Below are 18,669 nucleotides of genomic sequence, written 5' to 3'. Positions count from 1 at the left end.
CAGTTTTTATTATATATTTTTTCTTGGGCATTATCACACTGAAGCTGTTTGATTGAATAGGTTGGTTGTAAACACAGGGCTACATTTTGTTGTACTTGCTTGCATATCATTGGATATTAAATAAAGTAAAAATGCTGAGTTTTAGCTTTAACTTGAACACTATTTACACCAGTCAAATTGAAGTTGCTTTTCCAAGTGTTATTATTGAGGTGAATCCCAAACCAGAGGGAATGATGTGCCTCTTCAGCATGAAATCCATGTGGTATCCTCACAATGCAGATTACCCACACTTGTAATCACCTGAACTTGTTGTAGTATTAAAAATACATCATATTGTCACTGTGAAATATGACTTGGTTAGATCCAGAAAAGATCAGGAGGGACGGTCGGGCTGTGTAATTAATGATTTGGCCTTTTCAGGTGGCATCCCAATTGATCTACTTATTTATTTAATTTTGCCTAAGGGTGTGACGTGTCTGTGTCTCAGAGATGATCACACCACAGCTACATTTGCATGGGCATTAGAGGTGCAATAACTAGTTGATTAACTGTTTAACTATGTTAACTTTTACATATAAAGATACTGATATGATCACTATGATGCCATTTAATCTATAATAACGTAATTCAAAGGCCTCCAATCCTCAAAATGAGAGATGCTACATGATTTGTAGTCCCAGTATTGTTTATTCTTCTTGTGATAATTAACAGTCGGTTGTGTCTTTAGCAGCTTGAACAAACTTCGACGTCCAGTGTCAGTACTGTGACATCCAGGCTTCAAGCCTGAAACTACACTATTGTGTGTGTCTTCTTGTGTGGGCATGAATGAAAGGCACGAGTGAAAAGGAGAATCAAAACTCTCAAACTACTACCCAAAATGCTCTTGATGCTTATAAAAGCTGTTGATGTTTATTCAAGCTGTTCAAGACGGGATCATGTCAGCAGTTTACCACCATGCCTCTCTGTATAAACTATATGAACCCAGGATGGGAGTTCATTTTTTAATCCAGCTTTAATAATGAAATAAAAATGCTGTGTGTGTCTCCACACACACGCTGACACAGTTTCAAAAGTACTCAAAAAGTCATTTTCTGGTCATGTATTAACTCAGTCTCTAAATAATTTCCTCAGTCATTGTTAATCACTGACTTGTTCTAGATTCTGTGGTGCTTTCTCTATCTGTGCACCTAAAATCTGATTAGGATGTGGTTTTCACACAGGTTCTAAAACTAAATAAAGAGAGATATGAAACAAAAGAGACACATTTATTTTAGAAAATCCCTCACTCTTAAATATGTATGTGTGGTATGTGAACCTGTGCATTCAGTAGCTGCTGTGACCCACATTTGCAGCAATACTAAACGTTTCCGCTAACTATTAATGAGCCGTGCACTTTATTAGTTCATTCCTCGTTTCAAACAGCTTCACCTCAGGGATGTTGGTGAACTGCCTGCTTCTGTTCCCTCCGCAGCATTGTATAGGATGAAGGTCAGAACTTTGACCCGGCCACTCAAAGACATTCAACATGTTTTATTTTTTAACCACTCGTTGGCAGAAGAGACTTGTGTGCTTAGGAGTGCTGCCTCGCTGCATGATCCACATTCTGTTGAGTGTCAGTTCAACAAATCTCCTTTGTTTGGGCCATGACACACTTCTGTGTTGTCAAGATCAGATTGATAGTGAAGTCCCAGATTTCTGTTCTATCAGTAATGCAGCCCCTCCAAGACTCACACCTGATTATCATCCCATTGACAAAAATACCTGAGTCTAGGTTTGCCTTTAAAATGAACTGATACTCCATAAGGTTCAAATTATCAAATAAGAAAAATCCATAATCACTTCATGCAGATAAACTTTACCACACACTTCCTGTGAATGTTTTATCCTGGGCTACTGGTAATGAAATTGTCAGGATGATTCTTAGCTCTGTTTGTGGTGTTAGGAGCAGTTAGGCTGGACTTGAATTACATAAATAAAAACTTTAGACAGCAATTATGCTCATGTAGCAAATATCAGTTTCGACTATTATTGATGATGATTGGTTGGTGATTTTTTTTTATTGAAGAGTTTTGGTTCTCAAAGTGACATCCAGGAAACCTCCAGTGATCATTTCAGTTTAAATTATAAAAATAAAGTCCCAAATATTTGTTCACTCAGCTGAAGCATAAAAGACTGGACTGACTGCCAACAGGTAAATAAATACAGTTCCACACATTCACATTAACCCTCAAGGCCCCAGGTTAATGTGGGTTGAGGATTTCATTATTTGCCACTTTATTTTATTTTAACTTTATTCTATTCCAGTGATCAACTCACCTGATTTCCAAAAACTCCAATGGAGCAGGCGGTGGAAACCTCATCCGCTCCGAACCAGACAGAAGCCAGGCGGGAGGGCATCCCGAGGATAAAGACCTGGGCCAGGGAGCTTGCAAACTGTCCCAGCATGGTCACGGCGAACAGGTCGGGTTTGGCGCTGGCCACCTTTATCCATGTCCCGGCGCAGTTGAGCGCATTGGCCACAAGCGCCGTGAGTCTCAGTCCCTTCTTGTCCAGGAGCCAGGTGACTGGGAAGATGAAGGGGATGTAGGTGAGCATGAAGACCATGGAGAGCCAATCTACAGCGAAGCCGTCCACGTTGTAGAACTTCATAATGATGTTGCTGATGATGCCGTACTGGATCCATTGGTACGCGTTGCTCAGGGAGTAGGAGCTGAACAGAAACACAATCAGCCAGCGTCTCTTGTACAGACGCGTAGGGAGCGCGGAGTCGCTGCCTCCGTTTGGGATGCTGCTGCTGCTGCTGCTGCACTCTATTTGCTCCGTGCCATCTGGACTCTTCTCTCTCAAATGTGGACCCTTCTCCTCCGTGTCCCCTGCTCTCGTGTCCTGTGAGACCCGAGCGTTATCTCCCATGTTGCGCTTCAATCAAAACGAGCGCACTCGGAAGATTCAAAAGTTCAAATGTCCAAAAAAAAAATGAATGAATGATCTCTATCACTGTGCTTTATCCATGCAGAGGAAATAAAGCCCATCCACCTGGACTGAGATAACGTCAGACTTATCTAATGCAGACTTGCTCTTTACAAGTTCATTCAATACTTGAGCTGTGTGAGAAATCTCCTTTTATTGCAGACACCAGGGCGCAGAGCAGCAGACCCGAGTTTTACTCCACCCAGCTGCTGAGATAAGAAGTGAACCTGACTTATCTGGAAGCTATAGTGTGTTTGGAAAGAAGCCGGTTAGTCAATGCAGGCAGAGCACAGTGTACACAAAGTGAGACTTCAGTTTGTCCTTATGGTGGTCTGGTTCGTCTTCACCTCCCAAATTACAACACTGTGCCAAAAAGACTTTTCTGTGCTCAATCATTTTCTTTTCATTTATGATAAAGTTGTTAGGACTTCTCTACCAGACTTTGCTTTCTCCAGTCACTGCCTTGTTCATTACCAAGTTAAACCCCTGCTGCAGGAACAAAGACTGCCTTGTCTTCACCCTCTTTAATACCTGCTGAAAATCTCACACATAAAAGGTTTCCTCACTTCTTGTGAGGAGGAAGTGAGGTACGTGTGCTGCCGTTAATGGTAAATATGCTGGGATGGATGATAGTAAAGAAAACTAGCCTCTGTATAAAACTACAACAGATGTGCAGATCTAAATGTGTGCACAGGGTTAATCCATAGATAGCATATAAAGACTTGTTTTTGCCTTTGTATAGAGGGTTAATCAGGTTTTCCTCCTTATGATCACCAGATGGCACCATTAACCACAAAAACGCAACATCACACTGAAAGGTTTTCAATCCTGGAGGACAATAAATTGCAATAAAGAAAGAAACTACACATTTATTTCTTAAGGGAATACAAAAAGGGATTTTGTGATAGCTTATATTCTTATATAACATCATATACAAAAGTATAAAAACATAATTGGTAGTAACAATATGGTAATAGAAAATAAAGTACAATGTAAACAGTCCATATATATATGTGTGTGTGTGTGTGTGTGTGTGTGTGTGCATACATGACGCCTGCGCCAAAACATAGGATTAAAGAAAAAAAACAATCGCTCTGCACCGACTGTAACAAATATATGAAGGAAAAAAATGAAAATCAATGTAATGAATGTATTTGTGTAGTAAAAATGCCTCTGTGCCTGGAATTGTAACTACTTGCTTCATAAAAATAGGGAATTTTTAACTCAGTGAGAAAATGAAAACAAACACATACCATCAGTATGTGATGCTTAATGCATTCCAGTAGTTATTCATTTTACACAATATATCTATTCATCCTCCCCACTGTACATGCCCTCTTCTAGAGTTATTTCAGTTACAACTCACATGATTCACAGAATTGATTTTCACAGACAAGCAAAAGTCATTTTGGCAAATACAGAAGGAAAAGTATTTCAAAACATGAATTTAAATGATGTCGAAATGTATAAAACTTTGTATAATCAAATATAGCCGAGTTTTAGCTTGGACTTTAAAAAACCTAAATGAAATGTTAAATCGTTCATTTGGAAATCACCAAATGAATATTAAGCATTAATGCTTTCAATAGTGGAGAATGTTTCTGCAACCTAACGTCATTTTAGCTGCTGCGGTGAAGTGATGCCACGATGGCAACGACTAAAGTTGTCCTATAAATTCGTCCTGACAGTCGCTGAAATTCTGATGACCAGAGTGAAGTGGGAAAAGCAACGTAGAGGAATCTGATAATCCAAACAGTGTTCAGTCCTATTAGATCCACATTTCTGTGGCGTAACACTCTGTGACTTAAGGGCTGGGCTGGTTCTCCTGCATGTCTGAGGCCCAAAGCTAAGTGCTGCTAGTTGTCTGCTTCTTCTCACCTGTAAACTACAGAAACTCACACCTTCACTTGGCCTCCAACTGCTGAAGCAGAGGGTTCGCCTCGCTCTCCGGGGTTTTGACACTGTCCGTCCTGACGATACATGTGGGGCGATGGCGGTTAAGCATGAGGATCAGCTGTTGCCGTTCGAGCTTCAGCTCCTCAATCTGGGCCTTGAGGTCAGAGTTTAACATCTCTAGTCTCTCCGATTCCTGTGAGAGAGTGACGGGAACAGGAAGTAATAAGAGATTGCCAAAGACTGAGATAAAATGTTGATTAAACCACAAGATAAACCTGTGTGAGTGCGTTAGAGCAACAAAAGCATGTCTCACCTTTTGTAGATAATCTGTTCTCTCTTTCTTTTTGTTTCGACACCGAGCTGCAGCCACTTTGTTTTTCTCTCGCCTTCGTTTCCTCCTCTCTTCTTCTTCATCTCTCTAAAGAACAGCACAAGAAAAGTTTTAAGGGTTACTGTATGGATCTATTGCACATTGTGAGTTTAGGAAAAGCATTTCTCACTTGGTTAATACTACTTTATTTCATTTATTCAGAACTTTCTTTAATATCATGATCAAAATACACATAAATAGACTTTCTAACATTGTTTTTGTTGTTGTTTGTTTGGTTTTTCTGGACACTCGTGGTACTTTTATGCTACATTGGAGAAGAACAGCATGACCAACTATGTCCACTAGGTGGTCCTCTTGATGAAGCTATGACACCATGTTGTGAACACTTTTGCTACAAGCAAACTGGTTTACAGTCTATAAAAACAACACACACATTATTCTAAAAGCATGATGAGTAAAAACTAACATCTTTAACACGTGTATAAAGATGTAAAAGTGTCCTACACCTCTGTTTTGATGACTAGGGGTCTTTTCCCCAAGCTGTCCAGGAGGTGCAGAGGTGACAGCATTGTCCCAAACTCCTGGAGGTCGCCAAATTTGAGCTTGTCAGTCAGCGTTGTGGCCGAGATCCCAGCCAGTGGGCCCAGACTGGGCAGGGAGCCTGCTGTCACAGAGGGATCTGGGATTTGTCCTGGCATCGTGTCAGACTCGGTCGTGACCACAGCTAGGGGCCAGAGGGAGAAAAACGGGAGAGATACTCAAGACGGCGAGTAAAGCAGATCAATGAAAAGCACAGAAAAACTCCACTTCGCTGGTTCTGAACCTACTGGGCATATTTATAGTATGAGGGTAGAAAAGAGCTTTTGTAAAACTATAGAAAAACAAAGACAACTGCCCAAGGTGCACTGCTCCTTTCTAGCAGCCACACTCGCCTTATGGTGATGAATTGCTGGTCTGTTATAGGAGCTGGATGCTGAGTCTGCTCTCATTACGCTATTCTATTATTGTGCTTCTTCATCTGAATAAACCACCATTTACAGTGATCTTGGCAAGAATTTACTTAATTTAATCTCCAGAGGCCAAAAGAGAGATGAACAGTGTACAAAGGAGACCCAGACAAACCCCCCTTTATTTGGGGGCTATTTCAAGCTAGACATGGAAGACAAATGCCATGTGCGTGTGGTTTCTTGCTTGTGAGACTAAAGTTATGGGAGGGGGACCACAGTTGCCAAAATGAAGCACAACATGGTAAAAATTTTAAGCAAAGTTTAACTTTTTGTTTAGCCAAAAATAAAATCTAGAGGTGTGTGACAAAAGCGAGGCAAAGAAACAGGAAATGACCACAACAGCTCAGCGGATTTCCAAAGCCACATGATGCAGCCAGAACTGCTATCTAAGGTCAATTACTCAGACTCCTTTTGGCCACATTACAGGAATAAACACACTATCTGACACAAATATCACCATATAAAGCCACCACCTGGGTATTCATCACGCGCGAAGACAGCTCAGGGAATAACTTTTTCCATTTTTTACACTTCCACCAAATGGCAGGTCAAACGAGACAAAGTGGAACTGGTGTTGCAACATGATGACCATAAGCAACACGGGTTCACAACAAGCAGTTTATTTTAAATATACACACTCATGTCAATGTTAGTTTGAAAGACTAAACCATGTTGTCACCATATGTATTTTAACACTCTCCATAAAGATGACTCCCTTACACAACATGGACCCATGAGAGCATTTGGATTATCCTCTCTCCATGCACCAGACCTACATCCTTGAAGCTGCAAGGAATATTAGAATAGGCTTAAACTCTTTGCACCTCTACAGCAGCCCAGACACGTAGATTAATATGAATTCTCAGTGGCTGGTTTCTAAATGTGTAGTCATCTGTGTTGCAGCATGCACACTGGAGCCACTGGTCAACTTGAAAGCGGAAGTTTTTCATCAGTGCGGCATTTATCTTACGTAACTTTGTCTTTCCATCAGAGAGCTGCCTGATAAAAATCGTACAGCTATGTTGTTCATAGCGGATTTCTGTGTAGATCGTGTGCTTTTTTTTTTTTTTTTTTGTCGGAACCACCTCGCAGCATTAAGGCGATCAGCCAGACTCGACACAATAAGGACAGTTTGTTCTGAACTGTGCACGCCGCGGTTCGCTGGAAGAGGAGCATGCAAACAAAAGAAAAGCATCTTTGTGTAGCATGCTGAGTAAAAAACAAACAAAGCCAGGGTTCATGTGAGCACCAAAGCACACGTAAAAGTCCAGAGTATGCGCTGAAATGCGACAACATTACAGCCTCTTGACTAACTCCGCTCGCTGTGACCGACGCGCCAAGGAGCTCGTCAGCATGTAAAAATGTAGTCAGCTAAAGACTCGTGAAGTTCTGCATACCGACCTGACTTTGATCCCAGGTGCAACAAATGTCCTTTCTTCTGATCAGCCGAAGGTCGAGAGTAGATTTTAAAAAGTGGGAATCGTTGCATCAGCCCGATTTTAAACGTGATCCCAATCTGGGAGGATTTGGGAATGCGGAAATTAGGCTATGCCAGCCAAACGTAAGCAGGGATGTAAAAAAGTACATAGTGAGGGCAGAAGTGGGGAAGTCGCACCGCTCCTCCCATAAAGAAACACCGAGGCTGCAAACCGCTGCAGAGACACTGAAGCACTGTGCACCTATTGTTCCACAGTGAAGCCGAGGCTGAGGCCAAACAGCTCGGTCAGGTCTACTCGGTTAAATGAAATAATGAAGTCATGCTGAAGGAAGGGACTCCATGGAAAGATGGTTTTAAAAAACACGTCCATGCTTTGCATGTACAGTGAATTAATAGATCATCATTAATCAGCGGATTCACACAGTAACATTTGCATTTTCATTCATTCTACACAGACTGCAAACACCACTGCAAATGTAGATTTATTGTTCTTATTCAGCAGCATAGATAACTTACTTATAATTTTAACAAAGAAGTCAAAATCTGAAAGGTAAAAAAATAAACCATAAGTTACATCTTGATAAGATATATTTATATATATATATATATATATATAGTATATAGCACTGGATGTTTTCATGGAAAACCTTCAACATTTTAACAATGAGGTCAAACCACAGTTGATGACATTGTATTAATATGTGTGTACTTAACATGGATGAATATGTAAATACAACATTTACTGCAATCAATACACTATTGACACCAAAACACTAAACCATACTGTCACATTGAATTCCACATTAATTTTTAGATCTAGTAACAGATCAAATATATATGAGCTCAAAATTATTAGGAATTTCTCAGCATGCGTTTTAGCGTCAATACTCACTTTAGTCCCTCGTGTTAAAGTAAAAGCCATGCTTTTAGCTACATCACTCTTTTGGCTATGTATCTGGAGATCTGAAGAATTCTACATGTCTGCTTAGTCACCAGACGTTTTGTGAATGTGTTCCTGTGTTACAGCGTACTGTGGCATATGTTGTTTCAAAGTCAGAAACCTGCAAACAGAAACCCAGAGACATAAGACAGGTGATTTCCCGCTGTACATTATAAGGCTAGGAGAGTTGGTGAGTTGAGAATATCAACAGATTCTGCTTTGCCTCCTCCGCCCTTATGGCCATCTAGTCCCTCTGTGAGAGAGTCCATCTCGGGACATGCAAACGTGAACACAGACAGGTAGCTGCTGCAGGTTGGGGTGGAGGTCACCACAGGAGTGCTGAGAGGCTCCATGTCGCTGGAAACAGATTTGTACAGGGTCTCCCAGTCCGAGACCCCAAGAGAGCTGCTCAGATCGATGTCTGGCACGGATCGAGCGGTCTCCATGGGGGTTTTCTCCTCTAAACTGGGCAACATATTGTCCAGCAGCCCCTCCTTAATGTCCAGAGTGGGCTCGAGATCGCAGATGTTGACTTCAGCGCTGGCACAGAGCAAGATGTTGGAGTTCCCAGAGATGGCTTCGGACGGATCACTGGGGATGTCCATGTCCTGGAGCGAAGAAGCCTCCTGGATGCCATCCTCTGGAAGTCGGTCCTCATCTGGACTGGGTGGTAGCTCTGGGGACCCTGTGGACTCCTGGAAAATAGACTCCAGCTCTTCTGACATTTGGCATGCTGGTTTATGTGTAGCAAGGATAAATTCTAGCCGCTCTTTCTCTTTGAGGAGGTTGGCTATTTCCGTCTCCAGGGCTGCTTTTTCCTCCTCCAGCTTGTCCGTCTCCTTCAGATAGATCGACATCCAAAATCATCCACATGGGAAAACACACATCAGGTGCAAATGACAGCTGAGTAAATGCATCACTGTTTACTTACAGCTTGCAGCGTATCTGTGAGTTCCCTCCGTCTGTTGCGACATTTTGCTGCAGCCATTTTATTCCTCTCCCTCCTTATCCTCTTCTTCTCCTCCTCCTCTGGAGACAGCTGGGTTGTAACAAAAATAATATAGTTAATGCTTCGAGGAAGCCAGCCATTTTATGTCCTAATCCACTACATCCGTTGTCAATTCACCTGCTGGAGAAAGCATGTTTCGCTGCAATGCGTCTAAAAATAGGCCATTGTTGCAGACTAGCTGTGACCTGAATATAAATTCACTGCCTAAGGAAGGCACACAGCCAGCACACGGCACCAGAGAAGCATGCACAATAGCACCGTTGCACACAAGGAATTCAGATTGGCATATGTAAATTTACACTGTTGACTATTCTGTCCAATAGCAGGTAGACTTCATCTGAGCTAACCTACCTGTTCTGTTTTCCCTTTCCTGGCAGCATTTTTTCCCTTATTCCCGCCCGCTTTGGGTGTTGCCTGGTGAGAGCTTTGAGGTTCATTGGTTTGCTTGCTACCCAGAGATGGGGAGACAGATGTAATAATTGTAGGCTGGACCATCCACTGAAAATCTGGGGTAGAGGAAATTGCAGTGACTGTCGGAACAAATGGAGCCTCTTGAACGCTCATGTCTTGGCAGACCTCCTGAAACATGGAAATAGTCATCAATGAGGATAACAATAGAGATTTTTAAAATGATTTATTTACTTGCTATAACGGTTTTAGGGGAATCTCACTGTGATGACAGTAAACAGCAAATTAATGACAATACAAATCAGTCTAAAATAGAGGGTTGCCTGCATTGATTATATTTTCTTGAAATGCATCCAACCAGAAATAGCCTCCTTCAGATCAATATTTGACTTTATCATTGTTTCTGACGTCAACACTGACGCAGAGATACTGTGGAGTCTCCTGAATGGATTTATTTTTCTCAATGAACCGCTGCATCGACACGCTCACATTTGGTCCCAGGACGTCGGAACCACAACAACCCAAGCCACGGTGGTATATTATCACATTTCCATCCGCACTGATCTTTGGTCGCACACGTCAAACGTGGTGTTAAAATAATAAGAGACTCCAGTTAATTAAAATCTTATCAATCAGTTCCACCTCCCCCTCCCCCCCCACCGCGCAAGATTAAAAAATAAAAAAGCATCAGGGCACTTGGGATCACATCAAAAGAGCTGTTTAATCAGCCCCAGGGGGGGGGGGGGGGGGGGGGGGGTGAATATGTGATCAACAAAGCCATTCATACCTTTGCACTGCTCTCTGAAGAGGAAGCTGGAGAGCTCGCCTCTTCTTCTGGCGTCTTCTGGCAGAGTGTCCCGACAGGAGACTCTGTCCGGCAGGTGGAAGAGGCTGAATCCATGTCAGGCGTCAGGTTGTTGAGATACATCACAAGAAAAAAAAACACACATACACACACACACACACACACACACACACACACAAGTCCTTATCAATGACAAATCTGACTGTGGCCTTCCGCTGGGCAGCGCGGCTCGGCTCTTTTCTCCAGGTATATACCTGGTAACTGGACGACTTGAATGAAGCCCCTCCTTTTATGCTGTGCTACAATTTTATGAATGAACCAAGACTGTACCATCCGCGGAGAGGGGAGGGGGGGGGTCAGGCTGCCAACCACACAGGCCCACAGTCTGAGGTAAAAGAGCATTATTCTCACATGTATCCTCTGCTGCCTGTCTTCCACATTAATGTGAACCATTTTTGTAGAAGTGATTATGACTCCATCGCTGCACCTTTCTCCCTCTCTCTGAATATTGGACATATTCAATGTGCGTGAGAAACGTGAGCTTTTATATTTATAAATGCACAATGTAAAAATCTGATTATAAGACAGTCGAGCATTATCACGTGATTTTTTTATAATTATTGCTAAAATAAGAGCGAACGTGCAAAAAGTCTGCAGTCCAAATGATACAGAGCTCGGTTTTCCGGAACAAACCGCGACCTGTAAGGCACCAATGAAACGAGGCTGAATTGTTTACTTGAGGAGGAGGAGGAGGAGGAGGTGGAGGAGGTGAAGAGGAGGGGGTGAACAGGTGGGGGAAGAGAATACACGTGACGTGAGGAAGGGGGGGCTTCTGAAAGGAGCGGCATCCTCCCAATGTTTGTCCTGTTTGACCTGGTGTTTTCTTTTACAATCCATCTGCCGATCAGCTTCACAAAAGATCTACAAGAAGTCCACATCCACAAATACTGGAGACATGCGAGGACAGAGTCCGCTAACAGCCCAAAACTACAACTCATTTGAAAGTAAGTGAACGCATCATCAACATGATTTGGCTGTATTTGATTGCCTTCTTGGAAAGCTTCTATATAATAAAATAATAAAAAAAATAAAAAAATCAAGTTGAATTCTGGCAATAACTGTAATAAATAAAAAGATATTACTGCAATAATACTGCAATACCCCTTGTTATTATGTAGAGTGTGCAATATCTATTCATTTTATACTATGGGTGAATGCTGTAAGAAAAAAAAAAAAGTAATGCACCAAAAAGTGGAGGAACAGTCTAATACCATATGTTAAGAATACTGAGTCGTTTTATTTTATAGTAGCACTTTGTTTTAGAGCCTTTGAGATCAGGAAATAAAACAAAGCATAAAATGGACAAACTTGATGTGAATTTATGATATTTTCAGAACCTCTCACCTCACCGTCCAGTAAATGAGGGGAATAGATGCAGGACACGTGGTAAATGGATCTTTACTGGCTTAAACTGAACTATCACTTAATCGAGAAGTAGACTCCAAATTTTGCCACATCAAATGGTCACCACATTTTTCTCACTATATTTCACATTTGATCCATATATTTTAGTAATTCCACTTTTTGTGCACTGGGCTTAATGTCATATTATTTATATAAATCCCAAAATCTTGCTATGAATTTACAGTAGACTTAGTATATGACAAAATATATCAGCTGCAGGACTTTGGGGAGGGGGGTTAACTATTGGTGTCATTTAATAAAATACATTTTATAAGTTACAATTAACTTTGGTCACAACAAACTTCACACTTAAAATAAAGTACACACACACTTATCTATTTCCATATAGTTGCCATGCTTTATACATTCTTCTCAGCTTTTGGAGGTTGGGTTTCGGAAATTCCTGTGGACACAAGAATGCTTAGTCACCACCAGACTGCTGTGTCGTAGAATGCATTGAATGCTATAATTTGTTCAGGGTGCTGCTTCTGGTACCTTCTGGTCTTTGTCTAAATGGAGGATGTCTACTAGGGGAGCGATAGAAGGGCGGCCATGGGCACACTGAAAAGGCAGCTGGCAGGAAGACAGAGACGCTACTAAGCTGAAGCATTCATTTCTGCTCAGGTCGTCATTGAATTTGATTGCACCTGTTTAATGGGTACATAGAATAAAGTGATTAGTACACTCTGTTCAGTTTCAAACTAGAACAAAATAGAATAATACTTTATTGATCCTTTTCAGGAAATTACTTTGCTACTCATTTTAACTCGTTTATTAAATAACTGCACAAAAAGAAACTTACCATGACATGCTAGGGAGGCTAGCACTTTCAGCACAGTGAGAGGCAAAGTTCCTCTCACTCTACCAGCTGAGCGGAGTAACTGAATCAAATATTAGAAGATTATTCATTTTCCCATTTATTGAACAGCAGCAAAGGTATTTTTGTATGAGGTTTGGTACGAAAACACTTAGCTTACCTCAATCTGCTCTTGAAGATATTCCTAATGTGACACATAGCAAAGTGTTAAACATAAGCTATTTTAAAACCATCAGTTGGCTAAATGAGTGATACAATATATGGTCTTATTAACGAGGCTCTGTATAAGTCTTACCTCAACAACAGACTTGATTATAGATGGTCTGCCTCGCCTGAGCTCATTGCTCTCTTTTTCCATGAAGCACAGTGGCACTTTCCCAACAAATATTTGTGGATCTGCTGTATGTGAGAAGTTCACCTCCAGGCCCAAACTCCTCAAATGTCCCTGGCAAGATCTTTAGGATGATAGCCCATTAGCAAGGCAAGACAATATTAATGACAATGTCTGTGATACAAAATAAAAAGGTTTGGGGGTGAAGTAATATCTCCCCATCACAACAGTACAAGGCAAGAGCACATAGAAGTGGTTAAATATATTTAGTTTAGTTGAAAAAGTCTAACTAGTTAGTTTAGTTGTTGACTGGAGAGTAGTTTAGTTTAGAGGATGTAATAGATTTCTGAGTTCATTAACTGTGTAATACATCTGTGATGCTTTGTATCATTGAAGACACTATCACCTCAGAGCCCCAGGATATCTTTACTGTAACCATTTTCAAGGAAACAAGGTAGAGTGAAGCTGTTAAGGAACCACCACTTTTCCAAATCAGGAAAAGTGCTTACATGTGTCCTTCCAGAGACGATGCTGACTTGAATCTTTTGACCACACAATGAGTAATAGAACAGTCAATAAAAGCAATCTGTGTGCTTGAGAACTGAGAAAAGACTTAACTAAGGCCTTTTACACAGTGTCTTAGAGGAAATCTGCCTTACACTGTTAATACAGGCTGCAATAACAAGAACACTGGTGTACTGAGTCTACTGAATGATTTCTTGTAAGCCATAGTTGTGCAATTAAAATGAGACTTGCACCCAACCGTTTTGTCATCTTTACTGTAGATTTACTGTAAATAAATGAATATTTTCCTGACACTGGCAGCATTCTCAACTAAGCATAAGATACTCACTTAGAGCTATACATTGGTTCATAAAATATTCATGTGTCACTGTGTTGCAGATTTTACACTGCATGTTGAACAACAGACACACAGAAGCTATGGAGTAAATAATTTGGTTAATCTGAAATGACATTATGTCAAATGTACCAAAGAGGGCTTGAGGACATGAAATGCACAAAACAACATATCACCAAGTCTAATGTACAGTTCGTTGTGAGTGAAATCTAGTCCCTTTAGCTTGTTGTACTGTATGTGTGCAAAAACACACCTAAGCAGCCTCAGTTCCTCTTCCGTTACACTGATGACGAGAGGTGGTAAAATGGTTGATGAACACAAACGTCTCTCTCCTGGTGCATCTGGGTCTTCCTCATAGGAATCTGTAACAGCACACACAGTTACAACTGAACTACCACAACATGGTCCTAACACCAACAAGAGCATTTTTTATTTTACATTACGTTTTTTTTACCATTAATACTATTGATTGGATCTTTGTTGTTGTTTTACCTGCAACTAGATTTTCAAGTCGAACTCTCTCATGTGCAGCATGTTGATCCACCAAAACTAGAAGGTTTCCTGACATTTCAATAAAAATAAACGCACAAGATTGAAAAACACAAGAATCCAGGAAAACAAAAAATGAAAATACATTACTGTCTTTACCCATACCTTCTGTTTCAGTGTGTGCCCCAGTTTTGTCATCTCTGGTATTTATAAGACATGCAAGAAACTTCTTATCCACTTGATGAATAACCTATGATAATTGAGCAGCAATAGTAAAACTGTTAAAGAATTACAAAGAACATTTAGTAGCAGTGATATAAAGAGAAATGATGAAAATCAAATGAGAAATACCTTCATTGAGTGAATCATGGCCTTAGAAAAGCGATATGGAAACAGGATGTTGTGGATTTCTACAGACAGTCCATCACCTTGCCCACTTGATATGTCCACACCAACCTGTAGGCATAGTAGTGTTCACGTTATCATCAAAAATCATAATCATTAAAAAGCACAGACATAACTGAAATTTATATTGAATTTGTAAGCATTTAAAACAGAAAAGCAAAATTAAATCAATCTGAGATTATTTCTAACCAAGGTTTAACGTCCCAAAGTCATAAATAAGGTTTGTTTACCGTGGGAGGTCGGACAAACACTGGATTATTCCATTTTGAGTACAAAGAGGAAAGTGAGTTGGCGCTCTCGTCACTATTGTCTGTGCAAGATTACACATCAAAACAAAAAGTTAATCATTTTTTATAAGAATAGTTAAGCCCTTACGTTCTACAATCTGATCTGTCTGTTAGATACCTCTATCATCAGGCCCTGAACTAATCACTCTTTCTGTCCTGGATTTAGACAGGAATGGCAACACTAGATCCACCTGAAATGGGTAACACCTGTGTTCCATTCCTGCAGTTCAAGGAACAGGAACATCGAAATAACTATGAGATAACACTTGATCCAAAAGAGAACAAACTGTAGATTCATTTTCTGGGTGGAGAACTCAATGACAATGAAGGTACGGTATTAGTGCTTATTATTGAGATATGTTCCAGTTATTTATTATTACGTCTAAGAACTCACCCATTTCGGTGACAACACTAACTGCCATGTTGGTGACATCAGATATACAGTGCACTTGTGTGTCTTCAGCAGGTGGGTCTTCATAGCTGCTGAGTCCTGTCACTTTGTTGATGTAAACCGTCTTTCCCACAGATGTATCATAGTAATGAAGCCAGTCACCTGATTCTGTGTCCTGTCCCACATCAACCAGCTCACTATTTGTACTGCAACCTGAGACTGGCTCAGGGAGCAGTGCTGTGTCTCGAGGATTCTCGTTGTTATTACTGTCCTGGATCCCATGATTAGTAGTACTCAGGCAAGTACTGTCCTTTAACATAGTCCTGGACAGATGTGGTAACACAGTTGAATCCTCTGTTCTGTCTTGTTTCAAATGACAAAGTTTAGCTGCCAAAGATTTTTTGCATCTAGTCTGACCTGAAATTTGTTGTAGCCTGGTGAAAGCAGAGAGAGATGTTGGACTTTGGAGGATGGTATGTGTCTTAGTAATTTCACTATCTTGCTGATCTTTCTGGCAAAGTGACATATTCTGGGGATTCAAATTAAAGCTACCCGATTTCACTTCGTTCGGTTTACCAAATGCTCTTCTAAACTTGTCAAGAGATCCAGACTCATTACATAGAGACAGCTTTTGACAAGATACAATTCTGGGAATATTAGAAGCAAAGTTATTGCACTTCTTCTGAAAAGGGCTCTCATGGCCTGCTTCCAGTGAGATTTTGCGTTTCGAAGCCAATGTTATCTTCTCACATTTCTGTATTGAATTTTTCTGATGAAAGGCTGATTTAAATTCCCTAGTTTCTAGACATTCATGAAAGTATGGATCTGGCAGGCTGATCTTTCTATTATTTACTAAAGTCTGTCCATGTCCTCCTGTACCTGCACATTCAGGTAATGTTTGCTCAGTATTGTTTAAATCAGACTGAATGTGTTGAGTGATGCTAGCTGGTCTAATACTGGTTGATTGCGTCTCTGTTTCTTTTGAAAGTTCCAGTTTTTCACTTTCTATTTGTCTGACTGAACTTGACATATGGCCTTCCCCAGCTTCACTCTCTGTTGACTTCTCTTCTTCAGTAATGTTATTATCAGTTGCAGGTTGTGTCAGACCACAGTGTTGCTCATCTTTACCTCCTTTGTTTATGTGTCCTTCACTTTTTATCTTTTCCACCTGAATTGCAGTTAATTTTTTTGGCTCTAGTTGTTGAGTTGATTCTTTGTCGTACTCCATCAGATCTGACTCTGGACAAACGCTGCTCTCAGATACGCAGTCACCTTTGCGCTTACGATGGACAGATTCCGACGCCAGTTTTATTCTAACACTGCAATCTTGTGTAGAAGCACTGCAATCTGCTTTGTCACATATGCCCCCCTCTTGTCCTGCACTGTCAGTGCCAAACAATTTTGGAGATGCATAGTCCAAGTCATCAAGAGAAAGCATTGCTACCAGGTTCTCCCTGCTCAGAAATGCTTTCACTGCCTCTTCTATGCAGAGCAAAATGCCATCCCAATCTTTGAATTCTATTAGGGTTTTGGCAGGCTCAAGACAAATGTCGTACTCTGAGTAGGAGCATTTGATATTGATGACGAACACTCCATGAAGCTCTTGGCTTCGTTTGTGCTTTGGACTCCTGATGGCAGACTGCCCATCTGGACTTTCATTTCTCTGATATGAATTGCTCAGTCTGCGTAGGAGAAGGTTCAGCAGCTTGTGTATCCGTGTTTTCAGCAGCAGTCTGTCATTCACATACAGGAACTGTAAGCTGCTGTTGTAGTGGCCCTCTTTACCAATGTAACCACTCACTTCAAACTGTCCGTGTGAGTAGCTGATCTCTCCTAATTTCTGTGCTCGTCCGAGGCTGTGAATCTGCACAAACCTGTGGTAGGTGTTTCTGGCTTTAGGAAGCTGCACCATCATGGCTCCTGTACAGTCATTCTTCAAGGTGAAAGAAACAGAGGGATGCATCAGAGAAATTGCCTCCACTCGATGTCTGATCCTCTCACCTTCCAAAACAGTGTCCACCCTCTTCCTCCGGACTGGCATGTTGTGGAAGAAGTTGCAAATGACTACAGTTGTCCCTGCAGACGGTCGAGCATCATCTCCTTCAAACGTCTCCAAGGCCTTGCCATCCTTGAAGATTTTAACATGCGTTTTCACTGATGATCGGGTTCGGGATGAGATTTCAACAAGTGTGGCCAGAGACACAATACTCGCCAAGGCTTCTCCTCTGAAGCCGTACCACTTCAGGTTGTCCAGGTCGTCCACAGCGCTGCACTTGCTTGTGCAGTACCTGTTTCCCACGCACTTCATGTCGTCAGCGCTCATCCCGGCACCGTTGTCGATCACCTGAACTTTCAATGCCTCCATGTCCATCCTGACTCCCACGCAGGTCGCCCCGGCGTCGATGCTGTTCAGGATGAGCTCCTCTACGCACTGTTGAAGCGAGGGGATGGAAACACCGGAGCGAAGCTTCCCCTGGACCTCTTTTGGCAAACACTTAATCATGGTGTTGAGTTTTCTTGGTATATCTAGTTCGTCTCTTACCTTTCCAGACCAACTGAGGTGTAACGTTAGCCACTGTTGCCTGGTAACATTAGCTTAACGCTAACCAGTTAATTTTGGCTAACTCGGTAAACTCCAAAGACAACTTTTCCACCACAATGCATTAAAAAACAGGGCTTCACATGTTTTTGAATTAAATAGATCATCCACACAATACGAACCTATGCTGAAACAAACTGAGCTGCTGTTTACAGTCAACGTGATTTAAAGAGGAGAACTTAGCTGTTAGCAGGCGAAGCTAACGGTGCCATCTTGTGGTGTG

General features: G+C 41.3%; 3 protein-coding genes across 5 annotated transcripts; all 3 read right to left on the bottom strand.

The window, feature by feature from the left end:
* Positions 1-3,813: 3,813 nt before the first annotated feature.
* Positions 3,814-7,799, bottom strand: jdp2a (Jun dimerization protein 2a). Its single transcript, XM_026356988.2, has 4 exons — positions 7,606-7,799; positions 5,704-5,921; positions 5,180-5,284; positions 3,814-5,059 (listed from the first exon to the last, which is right to left on the bottom strand). The coding sequence occupies exons 1-4, from the start codon at positions 7,691-7,693 to the stop codon at positions 4,874-4,876; spliced, it is 597 nt and encodes a 198-aa protein (XP_026212773.1). The 5' UTR covers positions 7,694-7,799; the 3' UTR covers positions 3,814-4,873.
* A 351-nt stretch (positions 7,800-8,150) lies between these two features.
* fosaa (v-fos FBJ murine osteosarcoma viral oncogene homolog Aa) lies at positions 8,151-10,952 on the bottom strand. The gene is made up of 4 exons (XM_026356223.1): positions 10,787-10,952; positions 9,943-10,170; positions 9,514-9,621; positions 8,151-9,421 (listed from the first exon to the last, which is right to left on the bottom strand). Exons 1-4 carry the CDS (start codon positions 10,925-10,927, stop codon positions 8,753-8,755), a joined length of 1,146 nt encoding a protein of 381 aa, XP_026212008.1. The 5' UTR covers positions 10,928-10,952; the 3' UTR covers positions 8,151-8,752.
* On the bottom strand, positions 10,801-18,666 carry mlh3 (mutL homolog 3 (E. coli)). 3 transcript variants are annotated; one of them, XM_026356220.1, is made up of 13 exons: positions 15,851-18,666; positions 15,575-15,676; positions 15,400-15,479; positions 15,116-15,220; positions 14,930-15,014; positions 14,768-14,836; positions 14,529-14,637; positions 13,381-13,540; positions 13,246-13,269; positions 13,071-13,149; positions 12,764-12,915; positions 12,598-12,671; positions 10,801-10,890 (listed from the first exon to the last, which is right to left on the bottom strand). In XM_026356220.1, exons 1-12 carry the CDS (start codon positions 18,348-18,350, stop codon positions 12,600-12,602), a joined length of 3,537 nt encoding a protein of 1,178 aa, XP_026212005.1. In that variant the 5' UTR covers positions 18,351-18,666; the 3' UTR covers positions 10,801-10,890; positions 12,598-12,599. The 3 variants fall into 3 exon arrangements, with proteins under 3 accessions (XP_026212005.1, XP_026212004.1, XP_026212007.1); XM_026356219.1 differs by lacking the exon at positions 10,801-10,890 and having other exon boundaries at positions 12,547-12,671; XM_026356222.1 differs by lacking the exons at positions 10,801-10,890; positions 15,575-15,676 and having other exon boundaries at positions 12,547-12,671.
* Positions 18,667-18,669: the final 3 nt, after the last annotated feature.

The sequence above is a fragment of the Anabas testudineus genome, chromosome 12 (genome assembly GCF_900324465.2).
Source record: "Anabas testudineus chromosome 12, fAnaTes1.2, whole genome shotgun sequence".
NCBI classification, from domain to species: Eukaryota; Metazoa; Chordata; class Actinopteri; order Anabantiformes; family Anabantidae; genus Anabas; species Anabas testudineus.
Note: the sequence above shows the minus strand (reverse complement) of the source record. Positions and strands in the feature narration are given on the sequence as shown.